Below are 18,048 nucleotides of genomic sequence, written 5' to 3'. Positions count from 1 at the left end.
TCATTGTCAAGGCTGATATATGAATAATAGTGACTTATGCAAGGTAAGGGAGGATGATTACACCCTGGCCTTCAGGTGGGGACGGGTGAAAAACTAGTGGAGACAAATTGGTGAGGAAAAGATATAAAAGTGAGATCTAGCCCAAAAAAGCCATGCTGCATTTTCAAAGACCTGGCCATTGACTGATTTATCTCCTGATTTAAAAGTTATCTGAAATAAACACCAGACTATTTGTTTCAGAACATAAAGAGGACAGGGACAGTTCTTTCACTATCACAGATGCAAGTGTCACAAAGAAAAGCTTTGTATTTATTCAATGAAAATGCCACCTTTAAACCATGTACTGCATTCCTACCTTTCTCAAACTGTTGAGTGTAAGTCTTTACTCTCAAACAAACATGGGCATTTAAATTGGAAGATTTGTGGTGATTTTGATTTATATCTTGCTACACTTCATACATTATCTGTTCAATCTCACACACTGGATGTTGCCTTCAACTAATAGACTTTCTGGTTGTTGACAACTTCAGAATTTACCATTAATCTTCTCCTTGAATAAGTATCTCTGGCTATAAAACTAAAACCTCATTATTTCCATTTCTGTAAAAGCAGATTACATTTGTTAATTAAAAATTATGTACTAACCTCCTTAAATCTTTTACATTCTGTGCCATGCAATAACTACAATGTTGAAGGAAGCAGTGGAAAAAGATTTGTATCAGTTGCTGTCCATTACAGACACTAGATTGAATTACCTTATCGTTCCAGTTGCATGTAGAAAATAATTTAGCTTAAAAAGCGAACGTTTTCACACAGTATTTTAAATTGAGGTTTCATAATTTTAAAATCTTTTGCTATGTGCAGTGTACTGAGATGAGATCACGTATGTATACCCAGGAATAGTGTCCTCTTTACGACTTATCTTCGCTAGGCCTACAGGGAGAGTGGTGCTAAATCAGGCTGTCAATCAGGGAAAGCAGTTCACAAAGGGCATTTGAATGTTGCTCTCCCAAAATCTGATTCATAATAGAAAAGTGCTTAAAATCTATTCAATTATCATTCTTATAGACTCTGACCTTGAAATTACTCTGTGCAAGTACTAGCATACAAAGGCTTAACACATTCAAATAAAATTACTTTGTTCAGTATTATAGCAGCCAAGTTGACCCATTTAAAATCATTTCCACTAAAATGCTACACAAAGGAATTGCATGTGTACATGTTATATATTGATGTGCTCAAACCAGTAAAATTATAAAATTAAGAGAGGCTTAGGATGAGGTGCACACAGATTTGAGTTTTTTTTAAATTTGGTTTCCCTCCGAGAAGTTTTATTCCATTTAATGACATCCCCTGGCAAGCCAGCTATGTTGGGGAATTCGCTGTGTGGGGAATAGTCAGTATGAACCTGCATCCTGTCACTCTACAGTGCAGCACATTGATCCATCAACCTCCCGTACCACTGGAATCAAAAGTCATCCAACAGGACAATATTACATCATATTTCTGTGCTGTAGAGTTGTAGGACTGCAACAAGTATTTGCAATCCTGCAGGCTTCATTGTGATTTACCTCCACCTCTCCCTAATCCGCCACTCACCCCCATTAAATACAACCTTCCTTAAACTATTCAAATTAATGAATATTCAGTTACACCTCCCAACAACAACTTGCATTCACAAAGCACCTTTAGCTGTAGAAAAATACCCCAACACACTTCAGGTGGTGTAACCGGATGGATGTCAAGCAAAGAAGGGGATAATAGAAGGGGAGAGCACAAGTTCAGTGGGTTTTAAGGAGGATCTTGAAGGAGGAGTTTAATGACAGAATTCTAACGCATGGGACCTAGATAGCTGAAGGCACAGCACCAATGGTGGCTTAAAAAGAGGAAATGGATGCACATAAGGCCAGAGTTGGAGGGACAAAAATTTCAGGGTGATGGATTGGGGGAGCAGGGCTTTGGCTAGTTGTATGGCTGGAGTAGATTACAGAGGTAAGGAGGGGTGATGCCATGAAGAAATTTAAACATGAGGATCAGAATTTTAAATTGGATGCATTAGGAGACCAACAAATCAGCAAGGACTTGATGTGGGTCAGGCTGGGATACAGGCAGCAGAATGTTGGAGAGCTGAGGTTTATGCAAAGGCCTTGAAGTAGGTTCCACATTCACTTTTTGCAATAGTAAACACCACAGGAGATGTATTATGATTAGAATCTGCTTAGAATTAGCTGATCAAGGCTTCGCTGATGGTTCCAATGATATAATCAATGCCTTATGTGGACCTGGGCCACACAGACTAGGAAAGTCCCAAAATCGCTCCCCAGGCAGTGCTGATTTAACTGATCTAAGTCACAACGGCAGTGGAGTTGCTACAGTTGACCTCAGTAAATCGTGGCAAGAGCATGTTCTTTGGGAACTGGGTCGACTGATCCTCTGTCCCCTTCACCATCAGGTCAGACTGCCTGAAAGTTCAGAGAATATGGCTCAGAGGGGCAGGGCCTGCGCCAAGAGCTGGGAGGAGCATATAGCCATGGTGAAAAAGAAACTGGACACTTGGGAATGGTGCTTTTTCATTATGGGCAGGAATCTGGTCATCAGATAAGAGGTGCTCTGTGTTGCTCTATGTAGCACAGGTCTGGACCATACCAGGCTCCTGCGCAGAGGTCACCAAGTTATCTTCTCTTGATCTGTGGATTTAAAATGCACCATGTCCACGCGGATGTACAAACGACCAGATAAAGGGGAGAAAAGAGTACCCAATGTCATCCTCAGTCTGATGGCCATCTTTGTGTGCAGCTACTTAGACCCTCGGTACATTAACACTAAATGTCGCTACATGCTGAGGCTCTAGCTGTGCCTGGTGTAGCGAAGGATGTGTTTGATCACATTGCCACAGAATGCTCCATTCAGTTAGACCATGTCATACCACCTAACCCTCATGGAGATGTTTATGTAGAAAAACACCTTTAAGTCCATCAATTAGTGGTCTACACGTAACATCCGAATCCCTGCGGGAAAAGGAGATGGTTGATCCTATCAGATGGTTCCCTAAGCAGACTATCAAAGTCATTTGGCAGAACACCTCTTCACCAGAACTTTCAAACAAGCGCTAAGACCTAACTTGGCTGATGGTGAGAAGGGCCCTTACCATCAGTTCCTTCCTGTATGCCTGGAGTCTCAGCACAACCACATTCTGTCTTCGAGGCAGCTGAGTTGGTGAAGAGACTGTTACCTACCTCCTTGTGGAATGTGCTTTTGCAAAGAAGGTCTGGAAAGAGATGCGATGGTTTTTGTCAAGGTTCATCCTGAACATCTCTGTGGCACAGGACACAGTGCTCTTCGGGCTGTTCCCAGGGAATCACACTGAGATAAACATCAACTGCTGCTGGGGGGCCATCAACACAGTGAAAGATGCCCTTTGGACTGCCCTATACTGACATTAAATGGCATTACCATCACTGAATCCCCACTATCAACATCTTGACCAGAAACTGAACGGGACCGGCCATATAAATACTGTGGCTACAAGAGCAGGTCAGAGGCTGGAAATTCTGCTGCTAGTAACTCACCTCATCCACCACCTTAAACATTTACTCCCTCCACCACTGACGCACAATAGCAGCAGTGTGTACCATCTACAAGATCCACTGTAGCAACTCACCAAGGCTCCTTAGATGGCACCTTCCAAACCTGGGACCTCTACCACCTAGAATGACAAGAGCAGTAGATAGATGGGAACGCCACCACCTGGAAGTTCCCCTCCAAGCCACTCACCATCCTGACTTGGAAATATATCGCCGTTCCTTCACTCTCACTGGGTCAAAGTCCTGGAACTCCCTCCCTAACAGCATTGTGGGCGTACCTACACCACATGGACTGCAGTGGTTCAAGAAGGCAGCTCACCACCACCTTCTCAAGGGTAATTAGGGTGGGCAATAAATGCTGGCTTCACCAGTAATGCCCACATCCCGTGAACGAATAAAAAAAAACTTGCTAGTCTTTCAGTGCAAAGAGCTGTCCACGACAGAGTGTTGCTGACTGGCACATTCCAAGCTCCAGGTCTATGTGCTGAGCGACGCACTAAAGCTTGGGGCAGCTGCAGCAAAGGCTCAAAGGGAAAGGCCACTGTCTAGGCCCTCCCGCAATACTGCACTGAGGAGCTGGAAACATGCAAAACCCCTTGAGCTGTAATGCATTGCAGAATGTTTGAAATGAAATGTAATTGTAAATATAATCTGTAATTGTAAACACCTTGGAGTATATTGCAAGAAATAAATCACATTTTAACTGTTACTTTTATAAAATTTTTGAACAAAGTATATTTTTTGGAAAAAATGTATCACCATTGAGAGAGGACACAATCAGACTTGCCTATACCATTCACAATTCAAGTAATGTGTCAACACTCACTGACTTAGCTTAATAGCCACTTGATCAAGGTACCAGAAGACAGTCAACACCAATGAAACCGCCCCCAACACAGTCAGTGCCTTAATGACAAAGAGGAAAATAACTAGAGGAGAAAAGAAAATTTAAGAAATATCAAATACTTGACTGGTAAATCAAAACAAAGCTTCGGAGGGTCCACTGTAAATATATTTTGCTGGCAGTTTTTCAGAACTTATGACTGATCTATGCCATTATTTCAATACAAATGTCAAATGAATATCCCCAAAAGCTGGATTCAGTTTAGTAATAAGGAGGCTTCTCATTTAGCAGAATTTGGGAATTTGCACAAAGTGAATACTGTATTCCTGACGTCAACATAAATTTTTCTGGTAAAGTGATCAAATGTAGCGATAAACAGCCAACTGGAAATGTATGTTTTACAATAAGTAATGAAGAAAAATACAACAGCAACATGGTCCTGTGGTAACACTCTGATCTGTCCCGTGTGTGAAGCTGGATGTAGATGCTGTGAATGGCTTCCTGCTATGAAACCAAAGCTTGAGCTCTCTACCTGCTGTTTCAGCAGAATTATAGATATTGCCCAGGGCATTATAAAGAATTTGCTAGCAACTACAGTGTTGCAAAATTTACTTTTTAACTTCTCAGATAGTCCTGCCTGTACTACACGTGTGCAACACGAAACCTTTATAGTTTGAACAAATCCTGTTTTCTAATTTTACAGTAGATTACATTAAACTCAGATCTCCTAGTCCAAATTGAAATCATTCCCACTAGCATACGACCATTTCTGTTCCAGACTTTAAATCACATTATAATACATTTAACTCCTGACAGAGCGGCTTGACTTCTCAAATGAAAGCAATAGAAATAATTATTGCACGTCCCGATTTGGCAAAAGCAGCAATACTAGTATAATACACTGCACAGAAACAGAATGTTGTATGGTCCATGCCGGAGGGGGCGTGGGGTGGGGTGTCGGCACAGGGAAGGAAACAGGATTGTTAAAGTTGCTTTACAGAGCTTGCATGGCACAGTAGCTGAGAATACGGGATCGAAGGGATAAATGTTACAATTTAGCATTCCCAGACAGAAAACTGGTATTCGTGCCCAAGTTCTCGATAAGCACTCCTGCTGTGCAAAGCTCTACATTGATAGTGCTGGATAATAACATTTATCCATGAGTTCAAATCCAACCCAAACTGGAGGAGAGGCATGTTTCTTCTGTCTGATCCTGAGAACCTAAATGGGTTTGGGCAATCTCAATCCAGCACTTGTGGATGAGGTGACAATACAAAATTGCCAATTGCAGTGTCACTCAATAAAGTATATGGCAAGAGTTAGAATGGGAAATCTTACAATGGTATTCTGGGAGTTTTGGCGGGGAAGGGGGTTATCTTGAAGTTTGGCTATTGCCTTTTCCAATCGTCCTTGCCAAACATGCTCATCCCCTAAGAAAAAGCAAGCTGTTTGATAATTATTTATCAATTTCCTACTTGTGTTTGTGACATCTATAGATGTGGTTTTTAATCTTTTATATAATTTTCTCACAATGCAAATTGCATTTGAACAATCTGTTCAAATTTTTAATAAAGCACTGTTTGAGACATGTACAGCCATAATCAGTTGGTCTTCTAATCATTGCATGTTTTGTATCTGATTAACGATATTGTTTTTTGCTTTCACAATAGAACCTGTTTAAGAAGCAAAAGAATAAGGACGCAAACAAAAGGTAAGAAGAAAATGTCCATTCTGCAGCCCCATGGAGGTGAATAACACTATTCACAATTAATCTGTTCAACAATTACCTTACTTATATACTAAAATATTCCTGTGAATGTTATTCTAATGTGATTTGCAATTGAATGCAAGTTAAAATAGTAACTGTCCTGCACTCTTCGATGAGTTATTGATTGAATCAATATATTTAGACAAACAGTACAACAGATCAATTAAAATAAGTTTGATTTATTTTAATTGGTTTAAGCAAAACCTTAACCCTGAGAAAAGTTTCTCAAGTTTTCCAAATAACATAAACAGCTTTAAGAAAGAAATGGTCTTACTAAGAATTACATAGAATATGCAGCACAAAAATAACCCACTTAGCCCGTGCTGGGGTTTATACTCCATACAGGTCTAATTCCATTTACCTCATCTCAGTCTCTCAGCATATCTTTCTATTCTCTTTTCTCTCATGTACTCGTCTAGCTTCCTTCTGAAAGAATCTAAGCTTTTTGCCTCAACTACACCCTGTGGTAGTAAGTCCCATATTCTAAACATGACAAGCAATTCAAAAGTTAGTATGTAGTTTATGGAGTTCTCAGCAAATGGATCATTGATCATTATAAAACTTGCACTTATCTAGTCCCTAGAGATGAAGAGGTGGACGGGCTTAGGCAGGGAATTTCAGATTGTATGGGCTAGGCAGTATAATGTGTGTGTGATATACCACTTAGGTAAAATGGGTGATAACCATCTTCTCCATTAACTTCAATTGGGTGGAAGGTAAAATGTATTATAGGTGTGCTATCACCGAAGACAAATTTCATCCCCAAATGTCAGAGTGTCCATCTCAGGGCTGCTATATTGCACTCTGGGATTTGGGCTGCCTACTTTTAATGGTAGCTATTTACTTTCCCAATTAAAATAGGTAATTATAGTACAGAGAGTTAAACTGTGTATGTCAGAAACACAATAGCTATAGCCAATAGGGAAATTTTCCTTATTTTTGTGGCTTTTGCCTTTGCCCAATTATCATGAAAACTAAACTGATAGTCATTTGATAGTACAGGACTTGAGTGTTGCTGAAAAAATACATTTTGTCGAAGCTTTTTGTCTTGCACTCATCAGGACAATCGCAAGAATACCAATGTCCGGGGAAGCAACAACTTTATACTGTATGAGAAGGGAGTGCTGATTGGTTGGCAACTGGACTCTGCTTGATAGAGGCATTGCCATGGAGAATGCACCAGTTAATGGTGACTGACAGTTAACTTCCAAGTTTCAAAATTTCAAACAATGCTTGGCAGTTAACTGTCAGTCACCATTAACTGGTGAATTCTCCATGGCAATGCCTCTACCAATCAGAGTCCAGTTCCAAACAATCGGCACTCTCTTCTCATACAGCATAAAGTTGTTTCCCCACCCCCCCCCCCCCCCCCCCCGACATTGGTATTCTTGCGATTGTCCTGATGAGTGCAAGGCAAAAAGCTTCAGCAAAATGTCTTTTTTAAGTGCAAACTAAACTATCGTGCATGTTCATCATGTTTTTGCCCAAGTGGCCAGGTACAAACTAAAGACATAAAGAAACCCATTAAACTTGTTCTCCTCTTACAAAACTTTAGCCCTTTGAAAATAACCTGATTTATAGAATTATATGTCTGCTCCCTGTACCTAACAGTGTGTGAGTGACATTATGAATAATATACACATTAGACAATATGAATATTATGGTAATAGTACTAAAGCAAGTAAAAAAAATAAGAATTGGACAATTCTTTTGAAAATAAAAATATATTGGTTTGCATTTTGTCAGGTGCTTTGAGTTGAAAGTTTGCAAGGGACAGGTGTTTGTGGCCTGGAAAGAGAGGGAGGGCCAGTGCAAAGGGAGAAAATCAGTGCTATATTTAAAACCTCTGCATTCCCTCATTGCTGTTTTGTGACATTTTCTTAACAGCTTCTTACAGTTACAATAAATGTGCAAAGGCCTTTAAAAAAATAAAAGTTTTTTTTTCCTATTGCCTCCTTTATTGTTCTCTAGGGGCCTGCTCCATGTCAGATCTTTTTCCTAGTTGATAGGCTATGGTATCCCCAACTTGCTGACCACTTTTGCTTTCCCTGGTTAGCAAAAGAAACAATGGCAATTGTGAAAAACTGGCATTTAAATGATTCCCCCGACATTTAAATCTTGAACAATTCTGAAATTATACAACCACTTCCAAAAAGAAGTCAGTAAAAGGAAACTGAAAACAACAAAGGGGCAAGTTTCTGACAATAAACGACACAGATTAAGTGAATGATGTACTTATGTTAAACATTTCCTGACAATCAGGTCCTGATTGTGGAACTCATTTTGGGGTTGAAATGGGAAGTCTCACCCATCATTAACCCTTTGAAACAGTAAAGTTAAAACAACATCCTTTCTCAGAGGATCATGTGTGTTTCTGTTGCCCTTTTTACATTAAACAGCTTTTCTCATGCATCAGGTGAATTTTGGGGAGGTTGTAACTCTATACACTCTTAATAGTTATGTTTAATTTGCAACAGTGACAGACGCATTCTCTTCTTCACGCTTAAGCATGTCACATGTATTTTGGCAAAAATAAATTCCTCAAAGTAGCAAGTGTGAGTCCTACAGATACCACAATGTGTTCATAAGATCAGATGGCACAGAAGGAGGCCATTTGACCTATCGTGCTTGTGCTGGCTCTTTGAAGGAGCTATCCAATTAGTCCCATTCCCTTGTTCTTACCCCCAAAGCCCTGCAGTGTTTTCCTTTTCAACTAGATAGCCAATTCCTTCTTGAAAGTTACATTTGAATCTGCTTCTACTACCCTTTCAGGCAGCACATTCCAGATCATAAACTGATGCGTAAAAGAGAAATTCTCCACTCCCTTCTGGTTCTTTTGCCAATTACCTTCAATCTGTGTCCTCTGATTAACGACCTCCTGCTGGCGGAGAGCGTTTCTTCTTGTTTACAAAAGCTCATCAAAATTTTGAACACTCAAAAGCCTTCATAATTTTGAACAAAAGAATGTATGTTGTAGTACCTAACTATATAGCATAAGTCAGTTCCAGAATAGATTTTTGCATGATGAACTATTGGATATCAGCCAAGGAATGCGCTACAATTGGTCTTCACATCCCTGACTGTTGCCCAATAACTCCGACCAAGGGGTGCAGCTGTGGATTCTAGAGAGGACCAGGATCAAGCCCACAGTCCAAGGGGCTTGCTACCAATTACTATCAACGCTCAGTCATGAAGAATAGCCACCTGGGTGAAGTACCAGAGGGCCACCAAAGCCCATGGAACTGTGGCCCTGCATCTTACTGCTTTTCAAATCAATGGAGAGGAGAGAGAAAACTAGGGGGAGTGGAAAGAAAATAAAAGTGAATGTGCACCCTGGCATAATCGTGTGAATTTGCATTTTACGATTAAATAATGGTCCTTTTGTATTCAAAGGAAATGATTATGTTGCATTGAGCTCACTGTGATTGATCCAGACAGTTACAAACACTTAATTCATGGGGAGAATGACATTTTTATCAAGACGCAAACTTGAATTAAGATTGTCTGTTTATGCAATAAAAATGGATTGGAGCAGAAAGTTATCATATCAGGGATGACTGTAAAAGGATTAATTTCATCATTTTATTGCCATTTTTAATTACAAGCATTCTGTTACCCTCAAGTTCAAAGATGAGAGTAAGAAAATAACTATCTATCTATCAACATGCTACGTATCACACGTTTGACTTGATGCTGCAAACTCAAACCTGTTGCAGGGCTGGAGCAATTGACTTAGTAAACGGTGTGGATATAATTCATCACAGTAAAATGCCCACCGCCTAGCTCAAGAGAGATGTTTGCAGCAGACTATAGAAATGGCTGATGAGAATCGCATGTTGATGTTGGCTGGAAAGTAAAGATCAGCATCTTCGTGGATGGATAATGTAATACCCCAACTGTAAAGGCTGATTTAGGAGGGGAGATCCATCCCAATTAAAATCAGAGGTCATGTCAGATTGGGTCACCAGCATCTGAAGTGAACCTGCTCTCGATAGAGCTAAAATTATTAGCTTCCTCAGGCAGTGTAGAATTAAATATCATTCATTTATTTCCCTTCCTATTTTCTTCCTTTTCTAAGCCAACAACACATTAAGAAACGATTCCAAATGTTCTCTGATATTTCACTCAAGTAACCCTGAGGGTCAGAGCTATTCCTTCACATAACCATCACAACCTGGCCAGCACTGTCCCCTCCATTGGTATCCCACACATAATTCTAACAGAGAGGTTTCAGGACAGTGATGAGGAGCAGGAACCCTGTCCCATATTCCCCCAACCCCACCCTTTCTTTGGCCTGAAGATGTTGGGGCCAGTGGTGCACTCTGACTAATTTAACATGAACCCTAACCCTCTCCAGTCTACAGTGGCTCTGTGTTACCAAGTGGAGCATTTGCCCAACTGAACAATGGGGAAGAACAATTGAAAACCTGATTAGAATTCCGTTTGACCAATTAGTACAAGGGAAATAGCTCGGGCTGGCACCATGAATGGGCACAAAACATTCGCCAGCCAAGCTTTTCAAAATATTTTATACTTACAAAATGGTACAGTAGAAAATACCAGCTCGCGTTGGTGAATGTGTAAAGCGACCTCGGTCACTAAATTCAAAAGCATCTCAAACCATATTCGCCCTAAAGTAGAAGTTGACTTTTATTTTTGGTGAATCTGATAACCCAAGCATTCTCGGTGTCAGAACTGGAATGGTGTTTAGAAGCTAGTGTCATCGCTCCTGTTTTAAGTGTGTGTGTAAAATTCAGGGTCTCATCCCCCTCCCCCAAACCTCCCCCCCCCCCCCCCCCCTCCCCAGGGGCTGCTCGCTGTCTCCTCGGCCGCTCTGCCCATCTTAACACGAAAACTGAGCAGCTCAAGGTCAACAGAAAGCAACGAGCGGTTAAAACTCCTGCTACAGCACACACACACACACACACACAAATAGATGAGATTCGAGGCAGTCGGAGACCTTCATCCATTCATCCCGTGCGAGGCAACAACTGACGGAGAGACAGAGTGAGAGCGATGTTCCGGCACAGAGAGAGAGAGGGAGAGTGTGGTGCAGCAGCGAGGGGGGTCTGCGGGATCTGAGAGAGATGTAAGAGGACGTGATGACACTCCAGGGGCCCCGAGGCGGCCTCATCCCGGCCCCCATCTCCATAGCAACGGGATGCAGGACTGTCTGATCCCGACCCAGTCTCCAGAAGGTCGGGATGCAGGCTCTAGTCACCATGGTATCGAGTCCTGAGCATCTCGCAGCCAGTCTTGGCTGGTTAGAGGTCACCTCAGTAATGGTCAGAGAGAGGGAGAAAAAAGTGGCTGAGAGAGAGAGGAAAAGGCGGTAGCAAAGATCAGGAGCTTGCTTTCCACATTAAACTCTACATCACATACATTTCAGGGTGTTGCATGTTTGTTTTGTCCTAAAGCTATACTCCAGCTCGTTCTTTCACTGAAGCTATGCTCCATGGTCATTGTCTATATATAGAAAAGAGATGATGGAGCCCGCAGCATCTCTCGTTAAATAATACATTTCCAACACTACCCTCTAGCTTCAATCAAAACATATGATGTTTCTTATTTATTTTTGGAAGCAGTTGCCATGTATAAAGTGCTCTTGAATGGCGCGGGGGGTCAGTTTATGACAGGATGCGAAGAGTTACACCTTGCAGGGGAGGAAAGGGAATTAGAAATCCCTTGGCAACCTTCAAAACGTGGGGCTCCCAAAATGACAGAATAATTCATTCCAAAAATTAGAACCCAACCTTCCAAAGAGCAACATTCTTTAAAAAAAAATAGCAGGATCAAATAACCCCCAGTCCCCAGTAATAAACAAAAAATAACAATGCTTCAAAAATTCTGAAAGAGCTTGGAAGGGAATAAATAATGAATTAAACACACGATGTGCTATCCCTTCTAAATGGCGCTGGCTGGATAAAAAAAAGACAAGGATGTGGCTATTGAGTCCCAGCTCTTGGTTCTGTGGTTCCTCTTCATAATCTAAATCTCAATCAATAATTTAAAAAGGAGGGGCAAATCTATTCAATCCGATGGGTTTTAATTCGTGCTCGCTCAGCCCTGGTTGAATGGCACAATTCCTCTTACCTGTGTCATCAGGCGATCAGCCCCTGTGTCCTCTTCGTCTTTAAATATAATGTCAGGGTTGTAGTTGGGAGTCAGTTCCTTGAATTTCTCGGAATTGCGGCTGATTTTGCCCTCGGATCTGCCGCTAGCCCCCAGGGTCTTCTCGGCAACATTGGGGATGAATTGCTTGTAGAGAAGAGGGGTGAGTTTTCGGGACGCTCTCCTCCTGCCGTAACCCCGGCCGGGTCCACAGCTCTGGACCGGGACCAGGAGGCAGCAGCAGCAGCAGTAAAGTAGACCGAAGCGAGCTAATTCAGAGCCCGGCTGCATCTCCCCGCCTCTAGTCGGCTGCAGATCTCTTTGAAATCGGCTGCTCCCGGAGGACTAGCGCACACTACCGGAGATAGACACACACTCCCCTCACCGGCACAGCCATGGAACTAAAATAAAGCAGCGACGCGCCACCAAGAGAGGCAGTCCCTCATCCGGCGCGTTGCCGCCTGGTCACCTCCTTGTGTGAGACAGACAGAAAGTACAAGCCAAGATTCCCCCCTCCCCTGTTAATTGACAGCTCTGTCCCTATAAGCCCCCACTCCCCTCAACCCAAGCCACCCCCAATCAAAACAATACATTCAACAAGAACCCTCTTCAGTCCCAGGGGAGAGGGGAAATCAGAGGTGGACCCGATCCCTTGCTACAGCCGATTCATAAACAAATAATTGACCTTAGGCAAAAGTCAACCCTGATTAAAGAAAAGTAGCATCATGTCCGAATGGATGGATTGCTACCTGATCGGGAATATGTTCAATCTCTCGTTTCTGTGGGGACAGAATGCGGGATTTTGAAATGTGCAGAATATGCCGCGTCAACTCGATACAGAAATAATTGTGAGGGGTATTAATGCAGCTGATGAACTTTTGCCCTCATATTTACAAGTGGACACAAATATTCGCCTCACTGCCTAATTATCACTGAAAAAGCCACTAACATTGAATCGTCTGGATCCATGCACCGCAACATCTGCAGGAGGGTCGGGGAATTGGAGGGTTTTTGAAAGTATTGTGTCCCCTTCATTTCATCAGCTTGCCCCATTCGCTCCCTGATTCCCAGCAGTAAATACGTTGCCCTCGTGTGCAAGTATAGATGCAGCCGCTCTCCCAATGTGGTTTAATATCTGCATCTCCAGCCTCATGCTCACTCTGGACCAGCAGTCCAAACTCGCGGGGGGGGGGGGAAAGCTTTTCATATCTGGAACGCAACTTGCTTATATCTGAAGTTTATACGGTTCCATAGTTGCGCAGGCATATGTGGATCATATTCACTGTTAGAAGGTGGCTAAGGTGACACTCGAAACCTTCCCAGTGGGCTGGACCGACCTGCTGTGTAGTTCCAGGGTATTTTTTTTTTATTGTATTTGCATATCTAGCTACTCAAGCCTCTCCAACAATATGGCTACTTAAGAAGCGCCGCAGTACTGCACAAGTGAACAAGCACAGCAACAGCCTGGAAATGTACACCTGCCTCCAAAGACCATCTGAACCCAATCCGATTGCGATTTCAACCGCAATAAAAACAAGCCTCTGTACAATATCAGCAGATATAGGTTCATCCCTGCTGCGCTCAGACTAGAAAGACACATATTTGAGTTGTATATATAACCTGTAGCTTGCCAACGTGAATATATTATATATCTAACATATCATGTACCACCTACATTATAGGTGACAGCTATGGCTCAGTGGTGCTTCTATTGTCTCTCAAGGTCTTGTATCTAAATTGCAATCTATGCTTTTAGCGCAGAATCCAGGCTGACACCTCGATGCAGTACTGAGGGAGTGCTGCACTCTCTCTCAGATGAGAGACTAAACTGATGCCCCATCTGCCCCCTCATGTGGATGTAAAAGATCCCATGAGACTGTTTTGAAGACCATGAGAGTTCAACATTTATCCCCCAGCCAACACCACTAAAAACAAAAGTATCTGGTCGTTTATCTTATTGCTGTTTAAGGAACATTGCTGTGAAATTGGCTGCCATATTTTATCATATTACAGTGAGGACACATGGTGAAATATCTTTGTACTTTTCTCTACACAGCAAGTCGAAAAGCAGTTGTATTCTCTAGACAATCTACAGTTGCCTGCACATTTTTCATCTCTCTGCTGTAATCCCAGTTCTGCCAGTATGTCCAAGTCTACAGGGGTTGTGAAAATCCCCTTCAAATATCCATTTTTGTCAACAGTTTATACACTCAGCTAAAACTCATCTTTACAATTGAAGCCTGTTTATAGAGAACCACCTGTAGGGCTGGGTTTAGACAACTGGCCTAAAAGAGATGTAGATCAAACTTAAGTCTTCCTTCATTGCTCAGGCTAAGAACTGGTACTGTAGTCTGTCAGGATCCTTTCACTATGTATACTGTGACAGTAGTTCTAGTGTTATCAATTGGTCTTAAGCATTTAACAAAAATCCATGAAAAAGTGGTAACACTTATCAAAAGGGACACAGATTGAGATTAGTATCAAAGTTTATCATAAGCAACTTCACCCCTGTTTCTCTTTTCAGCTTCTACAAGAGACTTAATGGAAATACATATGATCAAGTCTACACATCTGTTTTTAAAAATAGTTCTGGTGTAAAACAAAGGTTGGAGTATTGCAACTATCACCCTGTGTCATAAAACAAATATATTTATAGAATGATAGTAGATCTAAAATTATTACCAAAACTTTTCCTGTTTCCAAAATAGCCTCTATCTACAAGAAGGAAATGTATTTTTTTCCTTTCCCAATGTCAGTGACTCACATTGGCTTTCTTTCTGGTACCTCATCTACCTGGCTATGCTTCATGCAAGAGCATCGGCTGTGTGTGCTGCTGGGCCTTTAGACATAGGAGGCAATACACTTGAACCCAAGCCTCGCTTACTTCAAATTCACCAACAGTTGCCAGTAGGAGTCACAGCGTAGAATTGTTTTTTTTACCTCTCCCTTGCCCAGGCGGCATTCAGTTCAATTACAACATGAAGCATAGAATACAAGAGCAGGGAGGTTATGCTGGGACTATATAAAATGCTGGTTAGGCCCTAACTGGAGTACTGTGTGCACTTCTGGTCACCACATTATAGGAAGGATGTGATTGTACTGGAAAGGGTGCAGAGGAGATTTACCAGATGTTGCCTGGGCTGGAGGATCTGAGCTATGAGGAAAGATTGGATAGGCTGGGGTTGTTTACCTTGAAATCAGGACCTGATAGAGGTGTATAAGATTATGAGGGGTATATATAGGGTGGATAGGAAGGCACTTTTTCCATTAGTAGAGGGGCCAATAACCAGGGCCATAGATTTAAGGTAAGAGGTAGAAGGCTAAGAGAGGAGTTGAGGAGAAATCTTTTCACCCAGAGGGTGGTGGGAGTCTGGAACTCATTACCTGAAAGGGTGGTTGAGTCAGAAACTCTCATAACATTTAAGAAGTATTTAGATAGCCCCTCCAGGTCTATGGGCCAAGTGCTGGAAAATGGGATTAGTGTAGTCAGATCTTTGTTGACTGGCACAGACACGATGGGCCAAATGGCCTCCTTCTGTGCTGTAAATGTCTATAAGTCTATGAACATCCCTTCTGCTGCATTGGCAGTGCTCAATGAACTCTGCACAGTGCAGGAATGGAACTGGAGATCTTTGTGCTCTGCAGTGCTAGATTTTAGGGGATGCATTTATCCACTGAGCCATCATAGGAACTCCCAACATGTAATTTCTTATTGCAAACAGATTGGCAATACTTAATTTTTTTTACAGAAGGTTATAGGAATAACTATTAAACTATTTATATGGAGTAAATACATTGACTTAACTTTAAAATTACATTATTTAAATAGAAAGTTTATGTGGGCATTATAAATTACCCTGCAGCTGTTTAATAAAGGCAGGTCACTGAAGTTGTATGGATTTATAAGGAACATAGTATCTTTGATACACTGAAATGTTTACTTGTGCTAAAGACATGGCTTTACACCACTTTAATGCAGCATAACTTCAAAATAGTCAATGTGGAGTATTTACTTGGACATTTCCTGCAGTGTGTCTAAATAATGTGGTAAATATTAAATGGTGGGATGGATGGGGAGAAGAGGCAAAGTTTTAGGGCATCATAGGAACATCATTTTCTTCAAATATATTTATCAAATAATTTTGAAAGTGACACCTTCTGTGGCTCAGTGAGTACCTGAGACATACAGGGCATGCTAAATCAATCCTAGATCGGTAGTAAATGTGATCTCAACACCCATGGGGCTGCTTCGATTTGCCTCTACATCTCTGGTCAATAAAGGGAAAATTGGGAGGTCCCACTCAACATTGCCCTCCTGTGATCTTGCCCAGGTTTGTGGATGTGGGCCAAGGATAAGATTGGGCTCCGTTGTGATGCCACTGCAGTCAAATAGCCTGCTGACCATCCTTGTCAAGTTTCGTAAATGGGTAATTGGCACCCGAATGGCAGCCAACACCCATAGACCCAAATCAACCCCTTGAGGATAGGGAATAAAATGGGTAACAACATTTTAAAGAGAAAAAATAATTGGCTTGTCAACCACTGCTCCTCGTATCATTGTGATGGCAGAGTCCAAAGTAAGGCACAGATGCTCAGGTTGTTTCCTCTCCCAGTTACAAAGACAGTGGCCCTTTAAACTTCATCTGCTCTACAGAATGCTCTTGGTCTTTCTTTGAAAGAAAACATGGAATCAGAGACATGAAAGAGAAACAGTAAGCGAAGCTGCCATTGTTTTTCAATGGAAGTGAGAGTTGACCTTTCACCCTCCATTGTAATATCATGGAAAATGTTGGGAACTTATTAGTTGGAACAAAAATCTCTCAATCACTTTTATTCGATGGTTCTTTAATACCTGTTGAAGTAGACAAAGCCTGAACCTGATTTACGTACACCGTAAAGAGTTGATCTTAATACAACCGAATAGAATTGGGGCGGTAGGTACAATATTGAAACGTTTCAGTTGTGTTAACAGTTAACACAATCCCAGTTGCTGGTATCGGATAATCAGATAGACGAACCGCCCAAGAAACAGCAGTGAATACAATGGATGCAGAAAATACTGTAGAAAGTTACTGCCTTTGTAATTACCCTGTGTACAATGCACCGATTCACATTATACAGTCAAAACATTAAATGACAAGGGGCTAGAGACAGACACTCACAGGTGAGAATGTTTGAGATTCTGCAAAAAACTGTGAAGCAGAATGCTCAAAATAAGACTAAAAGACTGAAAAGAGGTAAACATTGAAAACAAGTAGAGAAGCTTTATATCACTTAATTTGCAAACTTAATTTTAGGGGTCGTTCTCAAATGAATGACCCTGTTATATTAATTTGGAAGCTTTTTTTTCCTTTTCAACCCAAATTAAACGCTGAAGAAATTTAAATAGGTCATTGCTTTCAAACCGTATCGATTCCGTTCAGTCCTTTATTGATTCATTTGGTCAAAAACAGACTCTCTACTGGGGGCGGGGAGAACGACAATCGCAAAATGGTGGAAGAAGCAGGAGCTGTGGAACATTCAGCAACCTGTGGTCGAGAGAACAAGAATTGGGAATGACAAAAACATTGACCCAGTTTGAACATTCACCTATTCAGGCTCCCCACATGGGAGAGGTCACAGAAACTCACTTTGGGGAAAGTCAATGTGCAATCTGTTCAAAATCACTTCTTGTTGTTTCATGTTACCAACCGTGCCTTTAGAGATAGGGTTATCAAAGAGGAATCAACACAAACGGCTTT

The 18,048-nt window shown here is 41.6% G+C and overlaps 1 protein-coding gene across 1 annotated transcript in view; it reads right to left on the bottom strand.

Annotated features, from left to right (window-relative positions):
- The window catches only part of dhh (desert hedgehog signaling molecule), a 92,220-nt gene extending 79,622 nt beyond the window's left edge, over nucleotides 1–12,598 (bottom strand). Inside the window, exon 1 of the mRNA XM_041180275.1 lies at nucleotides 12,290–12,598. Within this exon, the coding sequence (XP_041036209.1) occupies nucleotides 12,290–12,598 (309 nt within the window). The remainder of the gene's footprint in view (nucleotides 1–12,289) is intronic.
- Between the last annotated feature and the right edge of the window lie 5,450 nt (nucleotides 12,599–18,048).

Source organism: Carcharodon carcharias, chromosome X, assembly GCF_017639515.1.
Source record: "Carcharodon carcharias isolate sCarCar2 chromosome X, sCarCar2.pri, whole genome shotgun sequence".
Lineage (NCBI taxonomy): Eukaryota > Metazoa > Chordata > Chondrichthyes > Lamniformes > Lamnidae > Carcharodon > Carcharodon carcharias.
Note: the sequence above shows the minus strand (reverse complement) of the source record. Positions and strands in the feature narration are given on the sequence as shown.